The 26775-nt window shown below is 36.9% G+C and overlaps 1 protein-coding gene across 8 annotated transcripts in view; it reads right to left on the bottom strand.

Moving 5' to 3' along the window:
• Positions 1–12289: 12289 nt before the first annotated feature.
• Positions 12290–26775, bottom strand: part of mv (lysosomal-trafficking regulator mauve) — a 388598-nt gene continuing 374112 nt past the window's right edge. For all 8 annotated transcript variants that reach the window (XM_068389706.1, XM_068389704.1, XM_068389709.1 and 5 more), the window contains 2 exons: positions 22856–22927; positions 12290–15787 (listed from right to left, as the gene is read on the bottom strand). In XM_068389706.1, the coding sequence (XP_068245807.1) occupies positions 15664–15787; positions 22856–22927 (196 nt within the window). In that variant the 3' untranslated portion in view covers positions 12290–15663. The remainder of the gene's footprint in view (positions 15788–22855; positions 22928–26775) is intronic.

Below are 26775 nucleotides of genomic sequence, written 5' to 3'. Positions count from 1 at the left end.
AAATACTCTTCATCATCTAATACTTTTTTATACAAAAGTTTACTATTTCTAATGTCACTTAAATTGTAAGATCAAATTTTCTACAATCTCCCTCGTCTTTTATACATTCAGTTGTTATGATAGGCCAATTTATTATTGAAGTATTCAGTCAGTTTTATGTTTTTCGAACAAATCTACTTTAGTGAATGAGCCAGGTCTCGTTCATCAAATAAGCTAATGGTAATCGGTAAAGAAAGATTGCCTACGGCAATGCCCTAAGTAACCCTCCCTCCTATCTCGCTCTCTTTCCACAGTAATATTGTCCCTTGGGATTTTTACTTTTTTTTTTCTTTTGTTTTGTCAGTAAAAGACAAATAAATGATAAATTTATATATAGGGGTAGAGACATAGTGAAATTATCGTACAAAACCGTACCATAATAGACTTGCTATCGTACATCGTACAAAAGGGTCAAATTATCGTACGTGTACGATATATATCGTACATATGGCAACACTGCGGCCGGCAAGGGACTGAGTCAATTCCACATCCTAACCTATACTATGTCCAGATGTAGAATGACATACAGTACTGTAACGGCTAGGCCATTACAGAGATAGAGGGGGAAGGGACAAAGAGGGTCCTACCAACCTTGCTTTAGTAAAGAATCACCCGCAGCCAAAAATACTCATCTTAGCCTAAGGGAGATCCAAGGAGGGAGGCCAGGAATACTTGCCAACCCCCACTGAACCAAAGCAAGGAAGGTGTTGCTACTCCCGGGGAAAGGATCTTATCCTCCCACCGAGAACAGCAACAAGGACTAGTCAGCTAGATCACAAAAGAAGGAATCATCTCGTACAGAAACCCCCCAGATGCTGAAGCCTTGATGAGGATGGGGGGCTTAGGGATTAGCAGCTGGGCTCTAATGAACAGTGGGAACTACTTCCCATTGGACCTCGGTGCCCAGCTGTCGATTCAACTAAATCAGTCAGCACTTTCTCTTTTACTTTTGATTATTTCTTTTTTTCTCCCATCTCTTCCTTTTGGGCTCGATATTGTTGACGACTTTGGCATGTTCGATTTTACTTTGGATGCTGCTTTGTATTTGGCAGAGTGTGGGATGGACTGCATTCCATATCAACCTGTGCCAATTTAGACGCCATCACCCTCTGGCAGACCCCATTGGGTGCAGACCAAGTCTGTTAAGAGTCGGGCTCCAGTGATCCGGTCTTAAGTCACCCATATTTGCGGGTAATGGGTGATGCCAGGCATTGGAGTCGACGGTGGGAGGGGCTAACTACCCCCACTGACCAGTGTACGCCCACCTTAAGAGAGGCAGCCCCTCTCTAATAGAGGACTGGTCCCCGCTGAAGCCTCTTCTCGTGTTGGGCCACATGGGATAGGAGGACTGACATCCTCCGATAAGAGGTGGATAACCCGGCTTGCTTTTTCAAAAAAACCCAACACCTCTGTTGACGACCTGGAAAATACAAACATGGACCTCGTTACAGACAGCTCCAACTCGGGTTCTAACATTGTAACGTTAGAACCTTATTCACGTCATGTGAATAATAAAACGCTAGAGAAGAAGAGAGAGAGAGTGAAAAATGATGACAGTACAGAAAGATATAGAAAAGTAGAAGTATTACCTGGTCACTATGAAGTAGTGAATTATGAAAATTTTTTTATCTTGGAATTTGAAAACGGAAGAAATGAGCGTATAAATGTTTTTAAAGCTAATAGAGAAATAGTTACTTTATGTGGAGGGCAGCCAAAAATTTTACCCCAGGGAAATGGAAGTCTCTTGATAGAGACACTGTCCCCATTACTAGGTGAAAGGTTAAAAACACTTACAACATTGAATGGTCATAGCGTAAAATGCGTTTCACACCCTACTTTCAACCAGAGTAGAGGTGTGATATATGCTCCAGAATTGTTGGATATAGAGGAGAAAGAAATAGAGGATGAACTGAAAAGTCAAGGAGTAGTTAAAGTAGTCAGAATGAGAAAGGGAGTTGGAGAACAACGTATCCCTCTTGCTACTCTGATTATAACATTTGATCAATGCCGATTACCAAATGTTATAAAAGCTGGATGGCTATCTTTGAAGGTAAAACCATATATCCCGTCACCATTGCGATGTTATCATTGCCAAATGTATGGCCATTTAAGCCAGAAATGTAAAGAAAAACTAAACAATAAGCCAGCTGTTTGTGCCAACTGTGGAAAAAGTAGTAATGGAGTATGCATAGAAAACCCTAATTGCATACATTGTGGGGAAGCACACCCAGCTACATCTAAAAGCTGTGTAAAGTTTATTTTTGAAAAAGAAATCCAGGCCATTAGGACCATGGAAAGGGTTACTTTTAAAGAGGCTCGTAAAAGAGCTCTTGAAAAGCAAATAAGACCAGGGCAACCTTTTTCAATGGTTCTGAAGAAAAACTTGTCAAACCACACAGACGAAAATTATATCTCTACTTCTAAGATAAAGAAACAAATGAAAGTAGTTAAAGAGGTTGAAAGTCCCATCGAAAATCTATATCCAGAAATTGTGGAAAAATCAAAACGGACACTTAAAGATCTGAAAATTATTCAAAAGCCAACTACTCCGATTTTAAACAATAGTACAAACCTCTCACAGGCCATTTCCTTGCCTGATCTGATGTTGTTTTGCACTCGAAACCAATTTACCTGGTGAACCCGTAGTGGGGAAGGTGCAAAAACCTGACAGATCACAACCTTTTAATCGAAAAAGAGAGAGACCTCCCTCCCTCTCTCCTTCTACCATAAGAAACATTAAAGTCACGACTTCCAATAAATATGATATCTTGTCTGCTGATGTTTCTGAACAACTAGAAGGTAAATTGAACCAATCAGAAATTCAAGTTGAGGTCCACCATCCTCCTCAACAATTAGATCAAAAGGACACAAAGAAAAAGAGAAACACAAAACCCACTATATCAAGATCCTCTCTAGAGTTACCTCCGGGAAACATTGTTAGATCAAATAGTGCCATTGGGAAGACTTCATCTAAGGTGTCTTCCAAAAAATAAAACATAGTTTTTTCCTCCATTCTGCAATGGAATTGCCAGGGTTTAAGGGCGAAATATGAACAACTTAAGCTCCTCATACGTGAGCACTCCCCTATAACAGTATGTCTACAAGAAAGCAAGCTCGATGCTAATACTCCTTGTCCTCGAGAGTATGTTAGCTATAGGACACCAAATGATCAACAAGCAGGGAGCCATGGGGGAAGTCTTATATACATTCGTCGAGATGTTCCCCAAATATCCTTGTCTATCTGTACCCCTCTGCAGGCAGTGGCTGTACAGATTGATATAGGGAGAAAATACACAATCTGTTCTCTTTACTTGCCTCCAAATGATAACATCTCATATGATAATATAGTAGAGGTGATTAAACAACTCCCACAACCCTTTCTCTTACTAGGAGACCTTAATAGTAGACATCCTTTATGGGGTGATGTTTTAGCAAATGCAAGGGGTAATATTATATCGTCAATTTTGGAGAATGAAGATGTCGGACTCCTCAATACAAGAGAGCCCACACATTTTCATGTACAGACAGGTACCTTGTCCTGCATTGACCTATCAGTTGCAAGCTCTAACTGTCTTCTCGATTTTAATTGGAGAACATTAGATGATTGGCATACTAGTGATCATGCACCAATCATTATAAACACCAACAATGGTCCACCTTTACAAAGATCACCTCGATGGAATCTTGATAAGGCGGACTGGAATAGATTTCGGGAGTTAAGTGAAATTGAAGGAAATGCAGAACAGTTTGAAAGTGTTGATGATGCCATAGACTTACTTAATGGAACTCTTCACACAGCAGAAGTGAATTCCATTCCCAAAACAACTGGGATATTCAGACGACGACCAGTCCCCTGGTGGTCGTCAGAACTAACTGCCCTGCACAGAGCCACAAGAAAGTCTTTAACTCGATTGCGCATGCACCGTAATGAGGAGAATTTAGTCATATACAAGAAATGTAGAGCACAGTTCCGCCGTGCCATGAAAGAAGCTAGGCGCCAGTCTTGGATGTCCTTTGTTTCCTCCATTAACAGTAGAACGCCAACATCATCTGTGTGGAGGAAAGTAAAAAAGATAGCAGGAAAATTCACCCCAAACCCACCACCAGTGTTAAAGATAAATGGCCAGTATATGACTGGAGCAACCGAAGTTAGCAATGCCCTGGCTGACCATTTCTCAAATGTATCATGCAAGTGTCAAGCAGCTCCTGGTCACTAGTATAGGAGCAATGAAGAAAAGAAAGTTTTAAACTTTGCAACAAGAAAGCAAGAGTCATACAATTTTCCTTTTACTGAAAGAGAATTTGATTCTGCTCTTGCTACTTGTAACGATACAGCCCCTGGACCCGATGGAATTCCATATGCAATGATTAAACATGTACCTTTTAATACAAAGTTATTTATTTTAAGCATTTTTAATAGAATATGGCATGATCATAGTTATCCAAGTGTTTGGGAACTAGCCATTATTTTAGCCTTTTTAAAACCCGGTAAGGACAAGTTTTTAGCAGCAAACTACCGACCTATTGCATTGACATCTTGTTTATGTAAAATCATGGAGAAGATGGTCAATGCAAGACTGATTTGGTACCTTGAAAAGAAGAATATTTTATCACCCATTCAATGTGGATTCAGGAAAATGCACTCAACGACTGATGTGCTGATACAACTTGAGTCCTCCATTTGTGAAGCCTTTGCTTCCAAACAGCACCATGTGACAGTTTTTTTTTATCTTGAAAAGGCATATGATACCACATGGAGATACGGTATACTTAAAAGAATCCATGAGTGCGGATTGAGAGGTGAGCTACCACTATTCATCCAGTCATTTCTTTCACATAGAGTTTTCCAAGTGAGAGTTGGGGAAGCTCTATCACAGAGTAAATGCCAGGAAGAAGGAGTTCCTCAGGGGAGTGTGCTGAGTGTAACCCTTTTTGCACTAGCAATTAATGGGATATCCTCAGTCATTCCCCGGGATGTTCTTGCAACATTATTTGTGGATGATCTCTCCATATCATTTGCTGGAGCCAGAATGGCAATGGTTGAGAGAAAATTCCAACTCTCTATTAATAAAATTATCCATTGGGCCGATATGAATGGATTTAAGTTCTCAACAAGTAAAACTACAATTGTCCATTTCTGTCGTATACGGGGAGTACATCCAGACCCGGATATATACATCAAAGGTCAACGGATCCCATGTGCAAGTGAAGCAAAATTTTTAGGGTTGATATTTGATTGTAGGCTTACATGGGTTTCTCACTTAAAAACATTAAAAGCTAAATGTGTTGAAGCTATGAATCTATTATAAGTCTTGTCCCATACATCATGGGGGGCAGACCGCAATACAATTTTAAAATTATACAAGGCCTTGATATTTTCCAAAATTAGTTATGGATGCGAAATATACTCCTCAGCAACCCCAAGCCGGTTAAAAATACTAGATTCAATACATCATGCTAGCATTAGATTGTCCACAGGAGCCTTTAGAACCTCCCCTATCACAAGTCTCCTTGTTGATGCTGGGGAGTTGCCTCTGGACCTTTACCGAATGTCCTCTATTATTCGGTATTGGTTTAGATTGCAAAGACTCCCCAATTCTTCAGCCTTTCAAACTGCAAGCCTTGTAAGGCACTCAACCTACTTTGAGTTGCACCCAAAATCTCCTCAACCTTTTGGGTTTCGGGTTAACCAATTATTAAACAATCTGGATATAATTAGAAATAAGGTGCTTCCATTCAAGGTATAATCAATGCCTCTTTTTGTAGATACTTTATTGGAGTTAAGAAGAATTTGACTGACTTAGAATCCAGGTCTCTTTTTATGGAACATGTTGAAGAACATAGAGGATCGACTTTTATATATACTGATGGCTCCAAATCTGATGCTGGCGTTGGATTTGGAGTACATAGTAATGATTTTAATTGTAGAGGTGCACTTCCTCTAACAGCTTCCATATTTACTGCCGAACTGTATGGCATATTAACCGCTATTGAGAAAATAGCTTTGGAAAAGGAGGGTAATTTTACAATTTTTAGTGATGCAAGGAGTGTTCTTCAAGCTTTAGAAGTTTTTAATTCTAGTAACCCTCTAGTTTTAAAGATTTTAGAATGGCTTTTTATTATTGGACGGAAAGGTATAACTGTTCGATTTTGTTGGGTTCCAGCACATGTAGGTGTGTCTGGGAATGAGAAGGCAGATTTACTGGCGAAGAATGCGGCATCCAAGTTGCTACCAAGGAGGTATCCCATTCCATGTAACGATTTCCTACCTTACATCAAGAAATTGGTATGTGATAAATGGCAACAGCACTGGGATAGTCAAGATGGCAATAAAATGAGGGAAGTAACAAATATCATATCACCTTGGAGGTATAACATGATTCCCCGAAAATGGGAGACGACTCTTTGTCGTCTCCGTATTGGTCACACACGGTTGACACACGAGTTTCTGCTGAAGGGCCAACACCAACCGTATTGCGAGGACTGCTTAGTACCTTTAACAGTGAGGCATTTGTTGACCGAATGCCCTAATTTTACTAACTTAAGAAATAGATATCTGTTTGAGGCTCGAGGTGAGGATGGCAGGTTTATCCTTGCCAAGATTCTTGGACATGATGTGTCTTATTATGCGAGCGGAATTTTTAGATTTATTTCAGAAGCAGGTCTTCTGAAAACTATTTAACTATTGTAAGGACTTCTTAATTTTTATGGTTTTAATCGAATTTGCTTTTAATTTTCATATACAGTAAATGGTATCGGCGTCAATGACCTTGGATGTCAGGATGCCAGAAAACTTTCAATCAATCAATCAATCAATCTCGTACAGAAACCTTCATGAGTGACCTAAGGAGATTAAGCCTCCTATGTCTGCGTCAGACTAGCGAGGGAGCTCAACCACAAGCCAGACAAACACAGACTCAGACTAAAAACTCTGATGTTCTGCCCCTCTCTGAAGCCAGACTTACTGGAACAGGAAGGTACAGTAACACCCCAGTATAGTTGTATCGAAAGTTAATTCAGATAAACCACTAGGGTTAAGCCCAAGGCATAAACAGAGGGAAAGGGATTGCATACCTACTCCGAAGAAAAGAAAGCAACCGGGGAGTATGAGAAAGTATACTAAGGCTCCATAGGCAACTTAGCCTAGGCACCAAGAGAATCGATTACCTAAATCACCGAAACTCACTCGTATACTATCTTGGAAATAATCAATATAATCTTTAATGTATAAAACTGCCTAAAGCTTCAATAAAATTTTAAAACACTCGGAAATCCAAAAATCATGCAGTAAAGTACTAGGGCCAAACGACTAGGCTACATGGTCTAGCGTAGGCCAGAATTGGCAAATACTTCGCCAAAACAAACAATACTAAAAGCACGAATAAGGAAATCCTATGTAACGCTAAATAGATAAAATTATTAAAGCAAAACAGCCGGGAACGTCGCCCTGGCTAACTAAAACTCATACCTAGCGAGCGACAGCGTCCAGGACGCCTCCGGTAGGCAACGGCTCTTGTAACAAAGATTATTACTATTAATCACTTTAAAAATTACCAAGAGCCTACATTTATACATAAAAGAAATAATACTCAACTTATCAGAGGCAGACGAAGTTGGAGAAAGCATAATAAAGCGATTAAATCCAAGATTTTGCGAGAAACACAGGAAAAAACACTGAGTTGTTAAGCTACGCAAAAAGGAATACAGATGGCGCCAGAATCGGCGCAATGCACGCTTACGAAACGGGAGAAGAGAGCGCCTTGCGAACGGCTCTCCTTTTTCTTTCTCGTTTTCTTTTTCTTGCCAATTGACCCCTTCGAAGTGTTATCTCTGTTCGGGGTGCAGATTGCCATGTGGCGTGTCAAGAATACGTCCTCTGATATTTTGCGATATCCCTGGTACTTTCATTAGGGATATTCGCTCCAGGAGTTAGAATTCTGGGTACCTTAAGGTAAATTCTCTGGGAATATCGCCGTAGTTGTAATATACCCTAGGAAGCTACCCTGTAGGAACTTCCATCAGGACGACATGGCTTGAGCCCAAAAAAGAGTTTGCTGGTATCAAGGTGTGTATAATAAAAGACTTGTGTCTCTCTAGTTCGATTATAGAGCACCATTTTGAGATTGAGGGAAGATAGAATCAATCGCACATGGTCTATTAGCGGTTTGCGCACGAGGAGGTTCTTCTAGGCTATACAAATGATGGATTAATTTATAATTTTAATAAATTGAGATACAGTGGAACCTCTACACATGAATGTATCTACATCCGAATTTTCCAACATCCGAAGTAAAATTCGAGCAATTTTTCGACTCTACACCCGAATTTTATTTCGACACGCGAAGCAAGCAATTTTCGTCGTACCGGTTGTATCCGAATTTTTCGACACGCGAAGTAAAATTCGAACACGTTCATACTCTACACCCGAATTTCTTTTCGACACCCGAAGTACTGTAAACAATACCTGTGCACGTAGATGGTACTCATAGCGCCTGATGTATTTTTTATTTCCGCCGATAGAAGGCAGCATTTCTACCTCGGAGGGACCCTCAATTAGTGTGGCTTGGGACATTCCTCTGTTCTCGTGTGGTTGTGCCCTGTGCGTTCTGCTATTAACTATGTTTTAATCGTGATTTTTTTCGTTCATCCTTTCACAGTATTTTACGTAAATCATGGGTCCTAAAAGGCTTAGTTTCGCAAGTGGTAGTGGTGAGAAAAGGAATAAGGAAATGCTTTCTTTAGAAGTAAAGCAAGGAATTATTGAAAAGCATATATGAGAGAGAGAGAGAGAGAGAGAGAGAGAGAGAGAGAGAGAGAGAGAGACTCTCTCTCTCTAAAAACATAAACCACGTTTTGAGTGTGAGTGAACTTGCAAAAGAACATCACGACGAACTTACTACAGTGGAGCTCGAGGAGGTAGAACATGTGTTAGGTTCGGCGCAAATAAAAGAGGTGTTAGGAAAATATCAAGACGTGGTCGACTTCATCGACAAATACCATCCAAAGAAATTGCAGGGTTGTCGTGTAGTTGCGCAGTTTGATGATGTTTCCCCAACTTATTTTCGAAACATTCTGAAAAGCTGTACCAAGCAACTTTCTATCGATAGCTTCTTTAAAAAAACTACGAAGCGAACTCGTGATGAAGAGGAAGGAAGTGGTTCAAAGACAACGGCAAAGAGTGAAGCGAAAGAAAGTGAAACAAAGAAAACGGCAAAGATTGAAGAGAAAAAAATTCAATCAATTTTAAGTGTAGAGTGAAAGTGATTAAAATTAATCATCAAAAAGAAAAAAAGAAAATGTAAAAAAAAATATAAAAATAAAAAAAATAAATAAGCTAAGTTAGGTTAAAGTTCACTTAGTGTAAGTTAGAATAACTTACGGTAGTGTACGTTTATCGTAGTCAACCTCTCTACCTCCTCGCGGCCCGTCCGTCTCCTCTCTGCGTAGCAAGACCAACTCCTGCGCTGGACTTTCTAAGGTAAAGTGACTCTAAAAACCCATTTTTTATTTATTATTTCTTGATAATTATTCTTTTTTACATGTCTATTATCTAATTTAGATTGCATATTGTCATGTGTAATTGTGTGTAGTAATTTATTAAGGAGTTATCATAGGTTTTTGGGCTCAACCACGGATTAATCCTATTTCAATGTATTCTTATGGGAAAATTCGTTTCTACATCCAAACATTTTCTACATCCGAAGTCGGTTGTGAAACGGATTAAATTCGTATGTAGAGGTACCACTGTACTTCTGAACCAGACATCAGGACCTCCCGGGGCTACTTCAGCTGACTGGTGATCATGCGCACAGCGAGGTACTCCTTAGAGTCATTAGTAGTAATAACATCCTGGTCAACTGGTGGTTCCAACTTTGGAATTATTGGTTGTTCCATCTAAATGGATACATTGGAATTCTTAACTTTCCCTCTTAACGTCCTTCCTTTCCCTTGTGACACTCGGTGAATGGAGGGAAGAGGTGAAGGACCGGGAGGAGTTTAGCTCACTACGAAGAAAGATTTCTCGCTCACTTGCCATCTGGTGCTCTTTCTACTATGAGGGCCGCATCTACGAATAAAGGTGATATTATTTGCCTTAGATGCGGGTATAACCCTTGGAAAAGGGGAAAAAGATTCTGGCGCCCTTTTCCATCCTTAAACCTGAAAAAAAAGACTTCTGAAAAATAAGGCTCTTGCCGTTCCTGAAAATACGTGTGGTTGGAAGCATTATGAACAATTGGCGGAGCATTATGACTAGGCAAAGCAACAGGTTTTTGTTGTTGAAATAGCTCATGATTTCAGGGATGTGTGAACCAGCTTGTTGGTGGTTCAATTAGTCAAGAGCATTAGGGCTACTAGGCAAAGCAACAATTTCATTGTTGGAATAGCTCAAGATTTTAGGACTGCATGTACCAGCTTGTTGGTGGTTGTCAATCAAGGTGCCTTTATAATAGGATAAAGATGGAATGCTACTATGAGGGGATTCTATAAGGATATAAGTCTTAAGAAGTGGAAGCATGTGTAATCATGTGAGAAGAAAGTACTGCATAAACATCACGTGGAAGAATGCCATCACACGATGCAGTGGAAGCACGTTTTGTGACATCACGAGAGGACTCGGCAACTTGAGCAGACTTGTTGGTCTGAACATCCTGCCGAGGAATATTCTCACGTGTAGGAATGGCATAGTAGAGTGACAGTCACACACAGGAACAAAACTGAAGGGACGAATAAATGTTTAGTTACAATTGACTTCCTAGTGGTAGGTTTAGAAGGAAAGGGCCAAATTATTTGGAGCAACTTGACTAGGCCAAAGTTGCTGTTGTAGACATGGCCGAAGCGGTCCAACCAACCTCAAAATAACACTGAGAAATCTAGTACACGTCACAAGAATTCTGTAGAGGAGAGCTGTGCCAAGGACCTCTATGGGTATGAGGCAAGCCTGGCTTTTGGGAATGAGTTGGAAAATGATGGAAGGGATTCTCAAGGCTGCCTCTGTACACAGGGAAATGGCAGTCTTTCTTCACTCTATGGTTCCTCAACGCTCTTAAAGATCCCTCCAGCAAAAAGTCGTCCTAGGCATAATTAACCATATAGGACTTACCACTCAAAACACTAGTGGGAGGCAAGAGAGATTTTTGCATGGAAGAATAATCAGATATCAAGGATACTGGGATAGGATTTGGCTCGGAACACAGCGGCCGTAGCCAAAGGATCGGACACAGGCATCGACTCGGGGATTATCATGCATAATCTCATTACTGAGTGATATTACACAAATTAGTGATCTTCAAAAATTACTCTATGGACGTCGTCTACCGTGGCAGGGGCTTCCAAGGGCTCTGGGCACAAAGGAGGAGGGTGGGGGATAACTTTCGACACGGAAATGAGCTTGCTTTTCTTGCCATTGCTGGAAGAAGACGAAGAACAATTTTGTTTAGCTCGTTTCTTGTGTCGAGAATGATATCTCTCCCACTGGTAGGACGCCCACTCCCTACACTACTCATATGGGGATTCCACGAAACTTCTCTTGCCACGGCATGAGGAGCAAACAGGATGCGGGTCGACAGCAACCCGGTGAAGGTGCCACAGGTACACCCATCACAGCCAGGGTAGGAATACCTAATGATAGAAGAACTAGCTATAATACAACACCCTTTGCTCACAAAATAATGAAAGCACCGTTAGTAACGCGATAAAGAAAAAAACACCATAGGTATTACAAGGGTAATGCATATACAGTATATAAAATTATGATTGTAGAAGAAAGGAGTGACTATCTACTCTTAGCAAATGACTAGGAGATAAGTGACATAAGCCATTTAAACAGACCACCTTAGAGTGGCATTACCTAGCAACCTATTATGGTGTTATCCTCCCATTTACTTTTTGATTGCCCGGTCATAGAAAACGAAACTTAGGAGTAACACATTTAAATGACTCGGAAGTTTTTCTCCATGTTGGAGTAAAGAGTAATTAATGAAAATCTGAAATTGTGTAAGTTTTATTAAGGTAACATCAAGCTGGAAAATGGAGTCAAGAAAAACAGAACAGGAAAATAGTTAAGAAGCCATAGCTAATCTAGTTAAAGAAGCACACAAATCAAAGTATTGAAAATCCGGTATAGTTGGTTGGTTACAAATATGGCTTAGGAGTTTGGGGAATGGGCAGTCAAGTTTCACTCAGCATTTATATTAGCTTTTCATGTTCTGTGGCAACCTTTTTTTTATTTACATGGTAAATAATATACATATTTAAACATTAACATTTTATTGCAATGATATAATTATAGCTGTCAACTCTACACATATGTTAAAAGCAATATATTTTAAAAATGTAATATCAACAACAACTGGAAGCCAAAAACTCAAGGCCTGACATGTATTCAATAATGTCTGATAACACAACTTGCATGCCAATTGCTTTATGTAACAAGAGTCATTTACATGCCTCTGTTCAACCCTCCAATTTCCATTAAAAATGTGTAATATATTTTAAGAGCTGTATTTCAAATAAATGCAATTCTTCGATAGATCTATATGGAATGCTCAGGAATACTTCATACAGTTACATTTTTTGCATATTTCTTGGCAATCAAGGTACTTCGAGTAGTTTTTAAGATTATTTTTTTAACAATTTAGCTTTTGAGATGCTGTTACACCAACTTTTTACATAACCTTGGGATAACAAATAGATCCTCCCAAAAATCCACTACAAACAACAGTAAATCTAGCCAAGTAATAAGCAAAAAATATAGTAAAAACTACCCATGAAACAAGCAAAAATCTCACCATCTTGCAGCCTTGCTGACGTTCAAGATATATTTACTTCTAATACAGTTTATCCCGAAAAAATTATCACAGCACATAAACTAATGCAGCAGAACTTGGGGCAGCTGAATCAGAAAAAAATGTAATAGTCACAGTAAACTATGATATCAACACATTAAATGCTTCTTAATTAATATAATTATCACATGAGAAGCTACATAACTACTGCAAAACTTTGAACATACAGGCACACTTGGTACGCACAATTGTTTTAAGAAAAAAAAAGCAACTATTACCGATTTTACATACCGTGGAACATTTTTCACTCTAATCAACATTAACACTACCTATCATAACTACCTTCTATTTACGTAAACATAAAACCTCATTCTGATTAGTCATGCTGATTAAAATTAAAACTTGAGCAATAATTATACAGCAAAAAACACAAACTAGCTATATTCCAAAGCTAAGTACAATAGAATTTCAATTTCATCCATAACATTTAATCTACATAAAATATTCACAAGGTGCCTATCTGTGTGCAAACAACACAAATTTTCCAAACCGTTATCTAAACAACACTAAAATAATACATTACTAGGAATTTTACCACTACTAGTTATCTAAGGTTTTGGAGGGAATGTATTGAGACCTGACAAAGAACTAACTCTGCAAGCAAAACCTTACCAATAAGGGCTCTAAATCACATTACAATATGATGAATAGTTATTTTATAAATTTTCAGGCTTACAAGATCAGTATACCAACTAATGGCACTAAGGTGCCTGCAGTAAATAATGAGTAATAATGAACAGTGGAATGACAAGTTACTGTTTTTTCTCGCCAAATCTACTGCATACAAAACCATCTAGACATGAAGTAAATAATCGTTAAGAGATTTAAGTAATATAAGTGGAAAACTAATTCATGTAAGATTTTTATTCAACTTATTGACACTTGATAAAAAATTTTACAAGACACATTGGGCACAAAATACCAAACATCAGCTTTACCATGATAAATGTTAGGGCAAAATATCTTCCAACTTTAAAAAAAGTAAAAATAATGGGTGTTACCTGAGGCAGTAGCAGTGATGGTTTCAGAATATTTAATGCATAAAGAAACTTGTGAAGCTTCGGATATGACAAAATTCATGTGATACTATTACTCGACCGTGTGTGTGATGTTTTACAATGTTGAATTCTTGGATAAACCATATAAAAGGTTTGCTTGAGAATTTCTTTGGATTAATGTGAGTTTGGGCTAATGTTGATAATATGAAATTACTAAAAACTAGGAGAATGGTAAAAAAGATGGTACACTATACAGTACAGCATATCATTAAAAACCTTTGGAAAAATATTTACGATGCAAATATATTTCAAAATTATATCACTAAAGATACTGAATGAAGAATGAACATTAATTTTCTACAATACAGAGATGATAAAAGTTCATAACTAAAACCAAAATAAAAGTAAAGAATACTGTATGGCAATATGTACTCCAATAAAGTACTTGTACTTCAAATCCACAAACATATACACATCTGTTGTAAATGAAATAGTTAAAACATCTATTCAAATAAAAATTTATAATCGGTATACAGTAAATACCAAGATACAATTAACTGTAAAAGCTAATGTAACAAACTTAAGTTTTGTGCCTTTTTCTTGCATTTTGATAAAATATTAAAACAGCTTCAAATGTACAATCTTAACCCCCAAAAAATATCTCATTGAATCTCTGACTAGTATGTTTACTCTGATAATCTTAATACAATAATCCACCTTAAGGAATTACTTCAGTGCAAAGAATGAAAGCTACCTCTATGAATTTAATTTGTGCATTTGAAAAAGACCTAGAAAAATCAATGTATAAATTGAATATTATAAACCTAAATTAGTAGTATAGATGATTGAATATTATAAATGTCAATAATGAATAACAAAGTATACCATTACCCCAGATTCAATAAACTAATGAGTTTCAAGGATTTGATATGTATATTGCTACTTATTGAATACTGTACTTGAAAAAATACTCTTAAAATTACTCTAATTATAGATTTTACATCACAAACATATCACACTGACTGGGAGGTAGCTGCTCATACTTCCACAACACATACTTATATACTGTATATATATAGAAATAACCAATCGCCACTTCAATGCATGGTAGATTTATACTGAAATGGGGATTTGTTCTTATATATTATTATATAAATATGCGTACAAATACTCTGAACTTTATGTAATTTGACTAAAGACTATTGTGTGAAATGGCACCATACAAAGGACCATGCACATTCTTGTTAAAAAAAATGTGTTCCATATTACAAATAACATCAACTTACAGGCTAGAGATTTTAAACATTAAATTCTACTATATAACAATTTCAGTAACAAAGTAAATTACTGTTAGTGGTTCACAAACCATTTATAGTAATAGATAATGCTATTTTGTACACAAAATAATAGAACTTGTATAGTCTTCTATTCATCATTACACTTTGCCAATTAAAAGTAAGTTTTCGACCATCATTTATTAGAAAAAAGAAAATAAAATTAAAGCCCATAACAATTGAGATAAGTACAAGTAGTCTTCTGACTATAAGATAATACTGAAGATAATGGAAGCACAATAATTATATAAAACTTCTTACATTGGCAATGAATCATTACAAGCTATATACAAAATTGGGAATTATGAGATTCTACTAATCCGAAACTGTAAACATTGACATTTTCATAGAAAAATCTAAAATTAAAAAGAAATATTTACATTTCATACATACCATTGATAGGCTGTCCAATAATGGATTACTATTACAGTAATTCATAGAACCATTTCATACTGCAGGTACTGTAATGAATTTTGGCATTTTTGTTTTAACAAGGGAGGATTCCCACACCAGCAAAGTTCCATTTTCGGTAATACCGCATAAATGGTGGTTGTCATGAGTATAGTGTAAGCTGGAATATAAATTAGAAGAATTTTAAATATCACATCATCTTACATGGTATAAACAAAACTGTATAATAAGACCATATCAGGTATTCAGTTTTCAAAACCTATATATAGGTAAAATCAAATGAAAATTGCCAGACAACTAAATACCAATATTAATGCATATTCCTATAAAGCTAAGAGCAGTTCCACGTTACTCAACAATCCATAGATAATCCAATGGAACTTATTGCTCTTCCTCCCCCAAAAAATAATCCATGGACTAAATAAGAAAAGCTATTTAATGTAGAGAATGTTCCTTCAGCTTTAACCAAATATACAATATTGTAGCAGGGGCAATGGTGTGCTAAGTTAGGTACTTGTTAGGTACTTATTATCAACATTAATACACTATTTTACTTGCATCTACCCTTAACAAAGATTGTCCCCTCCCATTACAATCCTTGATCTCTTTTATATTTCCTTGATACCCAATACAGTATGAATATACAGGTGTACATAAAAACTTTCAAGGGAAGAAATTAATATTATTACTAGCTAAACTATAACCCTAGTTGGAAAAGCAGGATGCTATAAGTCCAAGGACTCCAACAGGGAAAAATAGCCTGGTGCAGAAAGGAAATAAACTAAAGGAAAAGTAATGTACAATTATAATAAAATATTTTAAGAACAGTAACAACATTAAAATAGATCTATCATATATACGCAATAAAAACTTCAAATAAACAGGAGGAAGAGAAATGAGATAAAATAGTATGCCTGAGTGTACCTTTAAGTAAGAGAACTCTACCCCAAGACAATGGAAGACAATGGTATAGAAGCTATGACATTACCCAAGACTAGAGAACAATGGTTTGATTTTGGAGTGTCCTTCTCTAAGAAGAGCTGCTTATCATAGCTAAAGCCTCTCTTCTGCCCTTAAAAAGAGGAATTTAGCCACAAACAATCACAGTGCAGTAGTTAATCCCTTGAGTAATGACAAATTGCTTGGTAATCTCTGCGTTGTCTGGTGAATGAGGACAGAGGAGAATGTGGAAAGAATAGGCCAGACTATTTGGTATCTGTGTAGGCAAAGTAAACAAAGAGGGATCCAATGTAGTACTGTCTAGCCAGTCAAAGGACCCAGTAACACTCTAACGATAGTATCTCAATGGGTGGCCATTAAAGTTCTCGGGAGTTTACATGAATTGTAGAGGATAAAAAAATGTCTTTAGATAGTACAAGAGGGTAAAAAGGCTAGGATAGCAAAGTGAATAAAGAAATATAAAAAAAAAAAAGTGAAGTAGGCAGGCAATATAGAGGACGTAAAGGCAAACAATGTTTAAATAAAGAGGAATAATAGTACTTTTGTGAACTAAGTGAATAGAATGAAAAAAAAGGTGGATGACATACTGTAGGTTATTAAGTTAATAAAATGGGTCAAACTTTTAGGCTACTGGGTTTTCTAATAAAATAACAGTAATAATTTATACCTTATTTAATCAATTTCTTTATAGTTTGATAACTGGATAAACATAAAAGCTAATAAATTACTATAACAAACAATCCCATCAATCATAATTAGCCTACACTCAGCGTAGAAGGTTCCCAACTTGTCTTTTTCTTTTGTGTACCAAATAGAAGACTGAGCATGTGCTAACTAGGAGCTCATGTAGGAACCAACACTCCTTTCAACTGTCTTAAGAGAACCTCTTATACAAGAGATAGGTTTAATTGGAGCATGGTTAAGAATAGATTAAATAACTGGTGACTAACTTTCTCATCAGACTCCAAAAATATCTCCACCCCTTTTAAGTTGTTTTACTAGAAGTATTCAATACTTTTGCAGTCTTGAGTCTAGAAGCCATTATAATTGATCAATACTTGTGCATCATGAGGATGGGTCTTGCAAATACTTGTATTAGTGTAATAGTTTCCAATTTTTAGGCATAAGCTGTTAAGAAAGTTAGTCTTTACTGTATTTATATACATAGCTTTCTTCATAATGTCTGTAACTTGCACTTCCTCTTCCTTTGCTTAAATAACACACTTTCCAAGCATGGTGATGCAGCCAACACAGATTCTCACCTTAACATTCAGATACCTTTCCATTTATTACACTTATACGTGTAATAAATCTTCTGTGCTTAGCTCCCTTGAAGTGTCCTGATATATCCAGGTACTTTCCAACGTGTGGTTCTCAAAGTGAGGCCTAATTCAAATTTATTGTTTTGATCCCCAATTATTTTCTCTATAGAACAAGGCTTCTTGAAATATGAAAGCAGATAAATCTATGCTACAAGGATTGCTGCATGTGGTTTTGCTCTCTATATTGATTGATTATTAGATTCTGACATCAAAACAGCAAAGGTCATTGATGTCACTAAACTTAGTTAACTATAATTATATAATCCTTATATAAATCATGCTTATATCCTATTAAACAAGTTAAGTTTCCAAAAAGAAACTTAGAAAGGTATTCCACATTCCCCTCCTATACCAGAATATTTGTTAGCATCGCTATCCTTCCAATTATGAAAATATAGCAATCTCTTGGTCAAGAAACTTGGACACTCAATATATGCTTAACAGTCAATGGCACCAAGCAAACTTCACAAAATGGCTGATGTTCTCCACTCATTGCAAAACTCTTTCAACCTAGTGTAATCAATTCATTCAGCATAAGACTTTCTTCCTTGACCTTTGCATGTCAAAATATGTCCATGAGTGAGATAACTTGATGGTTTCACTCAATTTTGGGTTTTCCCACTCCCAATAATAGTTCCAAGTGCCTCCAAGTATAGACTAAATTATGAAGTACATATCTTTTGCAGTTACTTTTGATACTACACAACTATGAACTGCCTCCTTTGCCAGAGTCCACTTTCTCATTTCTCTTGATATCGAAAAGAGCAGGAACTTATCAAAATTTAATATTCTTCTATTGCCAATAATATACGGCCATTAATACATTTAAGGAGTCGAAAAAAATTACAACCATTATCAGGTAGCTGAACAATTTCCTTGACTGCCATTAAAATAGCATAGCATTTGGCTGTAAAAATAGTTGCTTGGCTAGGTATTCTAACACCAAGTAAAGTTTGGAACACATACCTCAAATCCAATGCCAGGAGGTGTACTTGGATCCATCAGTAAAAACTAAAACAGTGTCTTACGGCATTCTGTGTTCCACGAAAATGACCCTAAACATCTCTCTGGATATTTCTCATTTTGAATCATGTGCATTTATAGAATTCTACCAAGGGAAGTTTCCATGGAGGTACTTTAGAGTACCTTTCAGGTAAAATTTTACCTTTAGAGATTCCAAGTACTCCAAGGTTCTTAAAGCTCTATACCCTAGATGTTTACAGTAGCATATAATGTAATACTGTGCAGTAATAGGTCATGATACGAAAGTTTCTGTATGCGAAAAACTCACTTTACGAAGACAGAAAAAAAAATTACCTCATATTATTAAAAGAAATTCAAGATACAAAACAAAATTCCCCCGCCCACCAAAAATTAATTTTAAAATTTGTGCACCGCACAAACTTTAAACTCACTGTCACCATCCTGCTCTCCCTACCCAGATGAGAGTTACCACCATAAAATCCCGCTCTCCTATTGGTTAGCATTTTTCCATACATCTACGTATCAGCATCCCTCAATCATTTCGTTTCGGCAACGCTATTATTCAGATTGAATTCGTATTTGTGATTTCGATTTCGTACTTATAGTTTCCGTGTTGCTTATCACGGCTGTGTCTGTAACGTAACTACCGCGAATAACAGGGGCTGACTGTAGTCTGGTATAAATGATGGACAAAATATCAGTGATATTGCATTGCTGTTACCTCCGAGTTTTCTAATTTTGAATATAGTAGAAGGACACCCAAGTATATATTTCTCTGAGAATTCATAAAGATCTGTAATTGATGATACCTTTAGCACAGTTAAAATCTTGGTGAGAAGATCCCCTTTCGATAATAACAAAGGAAGATATTGAAAAATCATTGAATAAACTACCAGAGTTTTATTGCGAGCCTTGACTATAAAACCTCAACCATATTGTTTCAGGTCACCTTGGGGAATTCTACCAACTTTCTTTTCTAAGCACGCATGGCTCTTGATGTTGTTATTACAGCCTTCCTTGCATGATGCAACATAACAAATTGGGCAGAATATCAGTTTAGTAAGATCGGTGTTACTGTATGGACAAGTCTTGGTATGACAACGAAACAATATCCAACAGATTTTGTAGATTTGAGAAAAAAAACCCTCGGAAGAATATTGGGAGTTGAGTGGCAGGACAGAATTAGAAATGGAACAATAAGAGAGATTACTCTAATGCCATATGTGGATGAGATCATGGTGAGGGATAGATAGAGATGGTATGAGCATGCTCCTCACACTCCAAGAGAAATTAGTTCACCTAACTTTTAACTAGGCTCCACAAGGCACTAAAAGAGTTGGAAGACCCAGGCCTACATGACTGAGGACTATGAAGCGTGAAGTAGATGATAAACAGTATTAGAATTAAAAACTCCAAGATAGAGACAACTGGGCAAAATCTAACAAAGGCCCTTTTCATCAATAGGCGTAGATGATGACGATTCATGGAGCCATTCCTGAACGTTATCATACAAGGCAGTACAATTGGGTTTATAATCAAACTGCATCTATAATATTTTTTAAACTGTACATTTTCACATGACAGGCTCAGTCAAACTTTGCCATTTTTAACACTTAAAAAAAAAACAATCTTAGCTTCGGAAGAATCGGCATAAGGGGGCCGAGAGAGATGAAGGTCCCAGTTTTCCGATTAAGAGGTGCTGAGCTATCAGGTTACTGCACCTTCTGCGCTACAGGTGCACCTGATATCCTGTATCAAGTGAACCTCCATCAAATCAGGCAACGATACAGCCTGAGAGAAATTTGCACTATGTTTTGTTATGGGGGAAGAGGACAATGGTTTTGTATTGATTCAAAGTGGTAAAGCCTCAGGAAGTTATATGCTGGCCTAGTCATGTAGTATTTTATCAGAAGATGGATTATTTCTTTTTCAAGTATTCCTGATGGTACTAGCTAGGTTTGATGTCTCCTCTTGACTTCAATGTCTTTGCATAATTAGTTGACTTATTCAAAAGTCTTGGTGTGCCCCACACTTATAATGTTCTACTTTGAATTTGTTCAGGGCAGCAGCTTCTAACATATACCAGTTGGCAGCTCCTATCAGTGAATTTATAATTTATTTTGCTGTTCAAATACCCAGCCTTAAGTGTACAGCAAACTCCACGGTAATCTTTGAAGCTAATGCTACACATTTTTTCATTTTTGAAAACTTTAGAAGGGCACATGATTAATTAAGAATTAGTAACTTAAGAAAAAGAAATAAACAACATTTATAAAACATTTAAGATTATATACTTTTAAAATTGAGTAGGAAGGTCAGCTACCAATATGAAATTGAAAATGCCAATGGTATCAACTTCTCCAAGAATCTTGGTGAGGATGTAGGCTACCTCCCATCCTTACAATGAGCTTCAGGGAGGAATTGTTTTCTGATATCTCAAAGACTGGGACTTTCAATCAGTAAATGCCTTACAGTCAGAGGCACCAAACAATCATCACACAAGGGTTGGCACCTGCCAGGCACCAAGATCTTGTATGCTAAATGAGTGTGCTCAATTCTTAAGGAAGAGAGAGCAGTTTCCCCCTTTGGCATATTATTGTACTTTCATGGAGGTATAGCCCTAGTGACCTCCTAAATCATATTCTGATCTACAGAATTTCAATAATTTTGCCAAATATCATCAGGAGAGCTTTTGATATGAGACAAAAAGTCATTAAATGGAAGTGGATATCTTCCAAGGAATATATTTCACAACGATATAAAAGTTTGGATAAAATAAGGCCTTATACATTCCTAGGAGAATCTGACAATCTGTTTCCCAAAATGTATGGGGAAAACTTTTGAAAATATTTAAAATTTCTAAACATGATAATTTGTTCAATCATGTTTTGAAGTTTTCCTTAAACTATTGCCATTCTTCCTCCTGCAAATGAAATAAAGTCATCCACAAAGTGTGTATAGAGAAAGACATCTAGGGTCACGGAAGAAATCCCATTTGTTGCTAGTGCAAATAAAATAGCGCTAGACACCTTGCCCTGAGGGACTTCTTCCTAACATTTTATTTCAGAGTATTTCATACTCTAATGTGATAGAACCATCTAAAACAGACCCAAATGCATAAAGGCAACTTACCTCTTAGGGAGGACCAAACAAGTACAGTATCAAAAGGATTTCATGGACATCACTGGCAGTTGTTCTACATGTTACCTAGACATACACAGGGTTTAAAGGTCGCTCATGAATGGCAGAGGCAAGGGACAGTGACATTGCCCTAGCAATCAGGACAATGCCCTAGGGACTGACCATATATTGTATGATCAGCGCCCAAGCCTCCTCTCCACCCAAGTTAGGACCAGGGAGGGTCAGGCAGTGGTTGCTGGTGACTCAGCAGATAGAACTATGTGCTTCCCCCCCCTCAAACTTAGCTCACAAGGATGGTAGGGTTGCAGACACTAATGGCACTAACAAGTCTGAGCAAGACTTGAACCCCAGACTGGCAAACACCAGACATACGTTACTAATCAGGCCACAAGCAGCCCTCAATTCAATACATTATCAGGTAGGAACTCCATACTTGACAAATTTTTGTTGTTGCTCAACTATGATGAGGATGTCTTTAACATTTAACAACTCCAGCAAGCAACCCAATGCAATAACCAAATAATTTTTCTTTGTTTGGTATGTATGAACTTATCAATCAGGACAAATTAAGAGCCTTAAAATAATCAGAATAAAAGATTAATAACTCCTTATTCAGCGAAACCCCAGCATAAACTTAGCCATTTACAAATCGATCTGTGCTACTGCCTCAAGGCATCATCTAAAGCATGGACCTGGAGCCTTTAAATCTGTACACACTTAAAAAAAGAATACATATGAATCTTCAAGTAAGTCTTTCAAAATAATATCCAACCTTCAGAAACGGCAAGTGAATTAAAATAACAAAGAATTGTAATTCTTACCATGTTATTGCTTGTCGAGCTCTCTCAGTTTTCAATTCTCGTACTGGTCGGAGATCCCAAACACTGTATAACCTGGAAATAAAATAACCACATTAACACAATACAATCATATCTTACAGCAAATAAATATTCATATACTCTGACATGCATGTTAAGACTATTTTCTCTCTTTTTGACAAACAAATTACTTTGCATATATTCTCAGTAATTTTACCCATGAAGCGTGAGCTTCTCAACCTTAGAATAAGTATGAAAACCATTTTTACTGCACCCTATTCCCTCCCATAAATGAACCACCCTTCATGGGAATCCTGCACAGCATTGTGAGATCAAATAGGTCTAAGACCTTATCTATTAATCTCATAATATTCATATTGACGTAAAGCTTTGGTTGGCCTTTTCTATTGTGCTGTTATTTTTTCCTTTCTGTAGTGTATAAGTCATATATGGGTTTGTTATTCATAATCTTTTTGTTACAGAATTATTCAGGTATATTCCATGCCTTTCCCATCATGTGTTTTATACTATATTCAACATAATGTGATGAATAAGAGCAACTAGTTTTAGTTTTTATGCACTCTTTAAAAACTTTTTCAGCATTCTGAAATCTGGCAGCAGCACTCAACCACTACAAGTACTATTTATTTGCCGTCATCTACATCATTCAGGCACTAAAACTTCTGAAAAATATGTTGATTCCAAACCACTACCACACTTCAAAATATTTAATAACTAATGTTAATGTGAAGGCATCTTTTTATAACTTGATTTTTTGGTACTGTAAATAATTTTTAGCGTCATACTGTAACAGTTAAGGAAATTAAAATAAAATAAGTTGCAGTTTGCTTTAAACCTTTTCTTTGTTCAGAATAAAATAACACTGCCTGTGTTTACAGGATGCAAACTCAAGTAATGCTTAGTAGAACTGATTTCCTCTCAGTATTTTATTTATTACAGTACTGCACAATATAAATATTTCAAAATGTTACAGATGGTGTAAAAGGTATGGTAAAACAAAATCTACAGACAGTGACACAAACCCATTAACAGTGCATTATGATTGAAATATCAGTAAGGAGTGGTTCCTTGCTTACTGGTTAATTCACCCATGGGCCTAGTTGTAAAAACATGATTTGGCCATTATATGCCATTTAGATGGAAAATTAAAAAAGAAAGAAAAAGTCTCCAAGATGAAATTTTTCTTGGATGTTTGCCCAATAGGCCCATGAGGAAGTCTGTCAGGCTCCTACCTCTTTAGCATGTAACCCCAATATTAGGTAGTCAGGGATGAAATAAACTCCACAAAGGAAAATGTGAGAAAAAAATACTTCACTCTTATTTATTAAAGTAAAGAAAGAAAAATATAGGATTAAACTTTAACTTTTGCAAATATATTTTGCTCCTTAAAACCTTTAAGAAATGAATATTAGAGATGGTTTCAAAAAGCTAATTTGCAAATATATTTTGCTCCTTAAAACTTTTAAGAAATGAATATTAGAGATGGTTTCGAAAAGCTAATTATACAAACTTTATTAGATAAATTTAATAATTTCTAAATAAAAGCCGAGGTACAAGGGTGAGGTGATTAGCACAGATGGGCAATGGATAGAACCTCTAACTGTCAGAACACAAGCCCAAAGATGAAAAGTTCTGGATGAAAAGGCCAAAATGACATAAAATTACTTGGGTGTAATTTTATTCTTCTTGAAAGTAGGTTGTGGTGGCCGATAAGAAGTGTTCCTACCTGGAAATCAGCCAGAGTGGAGCTCAAGTCCCACATTGCCCAAGCTCAATAATTTCTTGTAGTGTCTGAAACCTCACCATTCATGTGAGCTAAGGATGGGAGGTTTGGGAGAAGGAGTACTACCTGCCAAGTCATCAGCAGCCATTACCTGGCTCTCCCTAGTCCTAACTTGGATGGAGAGGGTGGCTTAGGTGCTAATCATATGTATATAAGGTCAGTCTCTAGGGCACTGTCACTGTCCCTTGCCTCATGCCATTCATGAACAGCCTCTGAACTAAATTAAACTATACTGTAATTAATTGACACTATTTATGAGCTGACAGGTAAAAAGTAACCATCATGTACCCCATAAGTAGTTTTAGTCCCTAACCAACCATTTGGGTCCATATTCAGTTCACCTATCAAATGCAGAACCAGACAAACCCTTCCCTCAATGTTAATTAGATAAATGGAGAATTTACTAAGCAAAATAAGCATAGGTGAGAAGAACTAAAACAAATTCTTAAGGATAGATAAAATTGCAAATAACATACCTAGGGTATTGTACCTGGGAATAAATCCAACATGTCAGCTCAAGATATCTTGATAGGCTCCTAAAGTACAAGCAGAATCATAGCCCAAAATCTAAAAGAAGTTTAAAATACCTACTGGTAAACCCTGACAATAATCTTTAATGCCTGATATTGACAGTTTCTTTTATTAGAGTCATAAGTGTAGAGGCTTTGACCTGATCAAGATCTCTTTCAAAACACCAATCACAGATTATCCTCCAATTAGGTTGGTGTGAATTAGTGGTGGAACTCTTTCCAGGGTTCACAATGAAAATATCTGAAGTGGGGTTACTGCAGCAACTTCTATTCGGACAAGGACACTTCTTAATACAGCCAAAAAAGTCCAGTATCACCATATTCCACGAGCAACTTTTTTTTTTTCTACCAGACAAATGAATCTGTAATATGGCAACACATACCTCTCCAGATTGCTTTACTAATGCATGAATGCGTGAACCAGTCATGCCGATTGATTTAGTAAGGTAGGAAATTTTCAGCACCATCATATGGGTCACAAAAAATCCACCACAGAAATCCCACATAGCAGACACATCGTTGGTAGACCTCTAATTGGATCAGTCACTCAGTAGGAAGTGTCAGCCACTACACTGCCATCCAGGGATTACCTTTGGAATGAGATGTACACTGTTGACCTCTGCCCTCAGGAAGATGTCGGCTACCAGTTTACAAGTCCCTCTGCCCACAGGAAGATGTCAGCTACCAATTTACAAACCCTTCTATTATTTAGATCTGGATTCTTCCTTGTTTTTTATTTAGGCAATAATCACTGCTTTGTCAGACATGAATTCTAGAGGAGCAAATGCTTGCACAGGGAAAAACAACCTTTAAACTTGCAAATACTAATTGCCAACATTAGATTTCTTTGGCCAAGCTGCCTAAAAGCTGAAGCACTGCATTCATTGCTAACTGTATTTCTAAAGATCAGCTAGTGTTAATAACAAGTCTTAATGCAGAGTAATAGGTAAACAATCTCAAACGTCTGAAGTAAAATGCGATGACGTGAATTGAAAGGACAGAGATATTACTTACTGCTAGAATGTTCCATTCCCTTACTAAGGGCCAATGTATATTGATGATGAAGAAAATGCAAAAATATTTTAATTGTAAAATTTTTACAGAAATGTTAATTAAACCAAGCTTTTAGAGAAGAAGCCATTTTTTAAGGGAGTAGATTTACCAACCCTTTGAGTCAAACTGGACTCCTACATGGGTAGCCTGAATAAATTTGGGAGAAAAAAAAATATAACAAGAACTGGGTATTTGCACCCGGAGGTAAAAATAGCAATGTGTTATTTAAACCTGATAGTTAAGGTTCAAGTTACTGTATGCTATTAGTCAGAAGTGCCTAGATAAAAATTTCCTTCTCATTTCTTTTCTGTTAGTTACATAATTAACCAGTTCACCTCAGAGACACTGTTATCAAAGCGAATGTCTCATTGAAGCTCTTCTGAATTTATGGTAGTCAGTTTTTAGTTAACTTTAAAAGAGAATTAATATTATGACTGGAAACATTTAGATTGGCTGACATCCTAAAAGAACCCCCACTAGTCTTTCATGGAATTGATTCCTCCACCAATGACACATGAGAGCTGATGCCCAAATGT

The sequence above is a fragment of the Palaemon carinicauda genome, chromosome 16 (assembly GCF_036898095.1).
Source record: "Palaemon carinicauda isolate YSFRI2023 chromosome 16, ASM3689809v2, whole genome shotgun sequence".
NCBI lineage: Eukaryota > Metazoa > Arthropoda > Malacostraca > Decapoda > Palaemonidae > Palaemon > Palaemon carinicauda.
The sequence above is the reverse complement of the archived record's forward strand: the minus strand, read 5'-3'. Positions and strand labels throughout refer to the sequence as shown.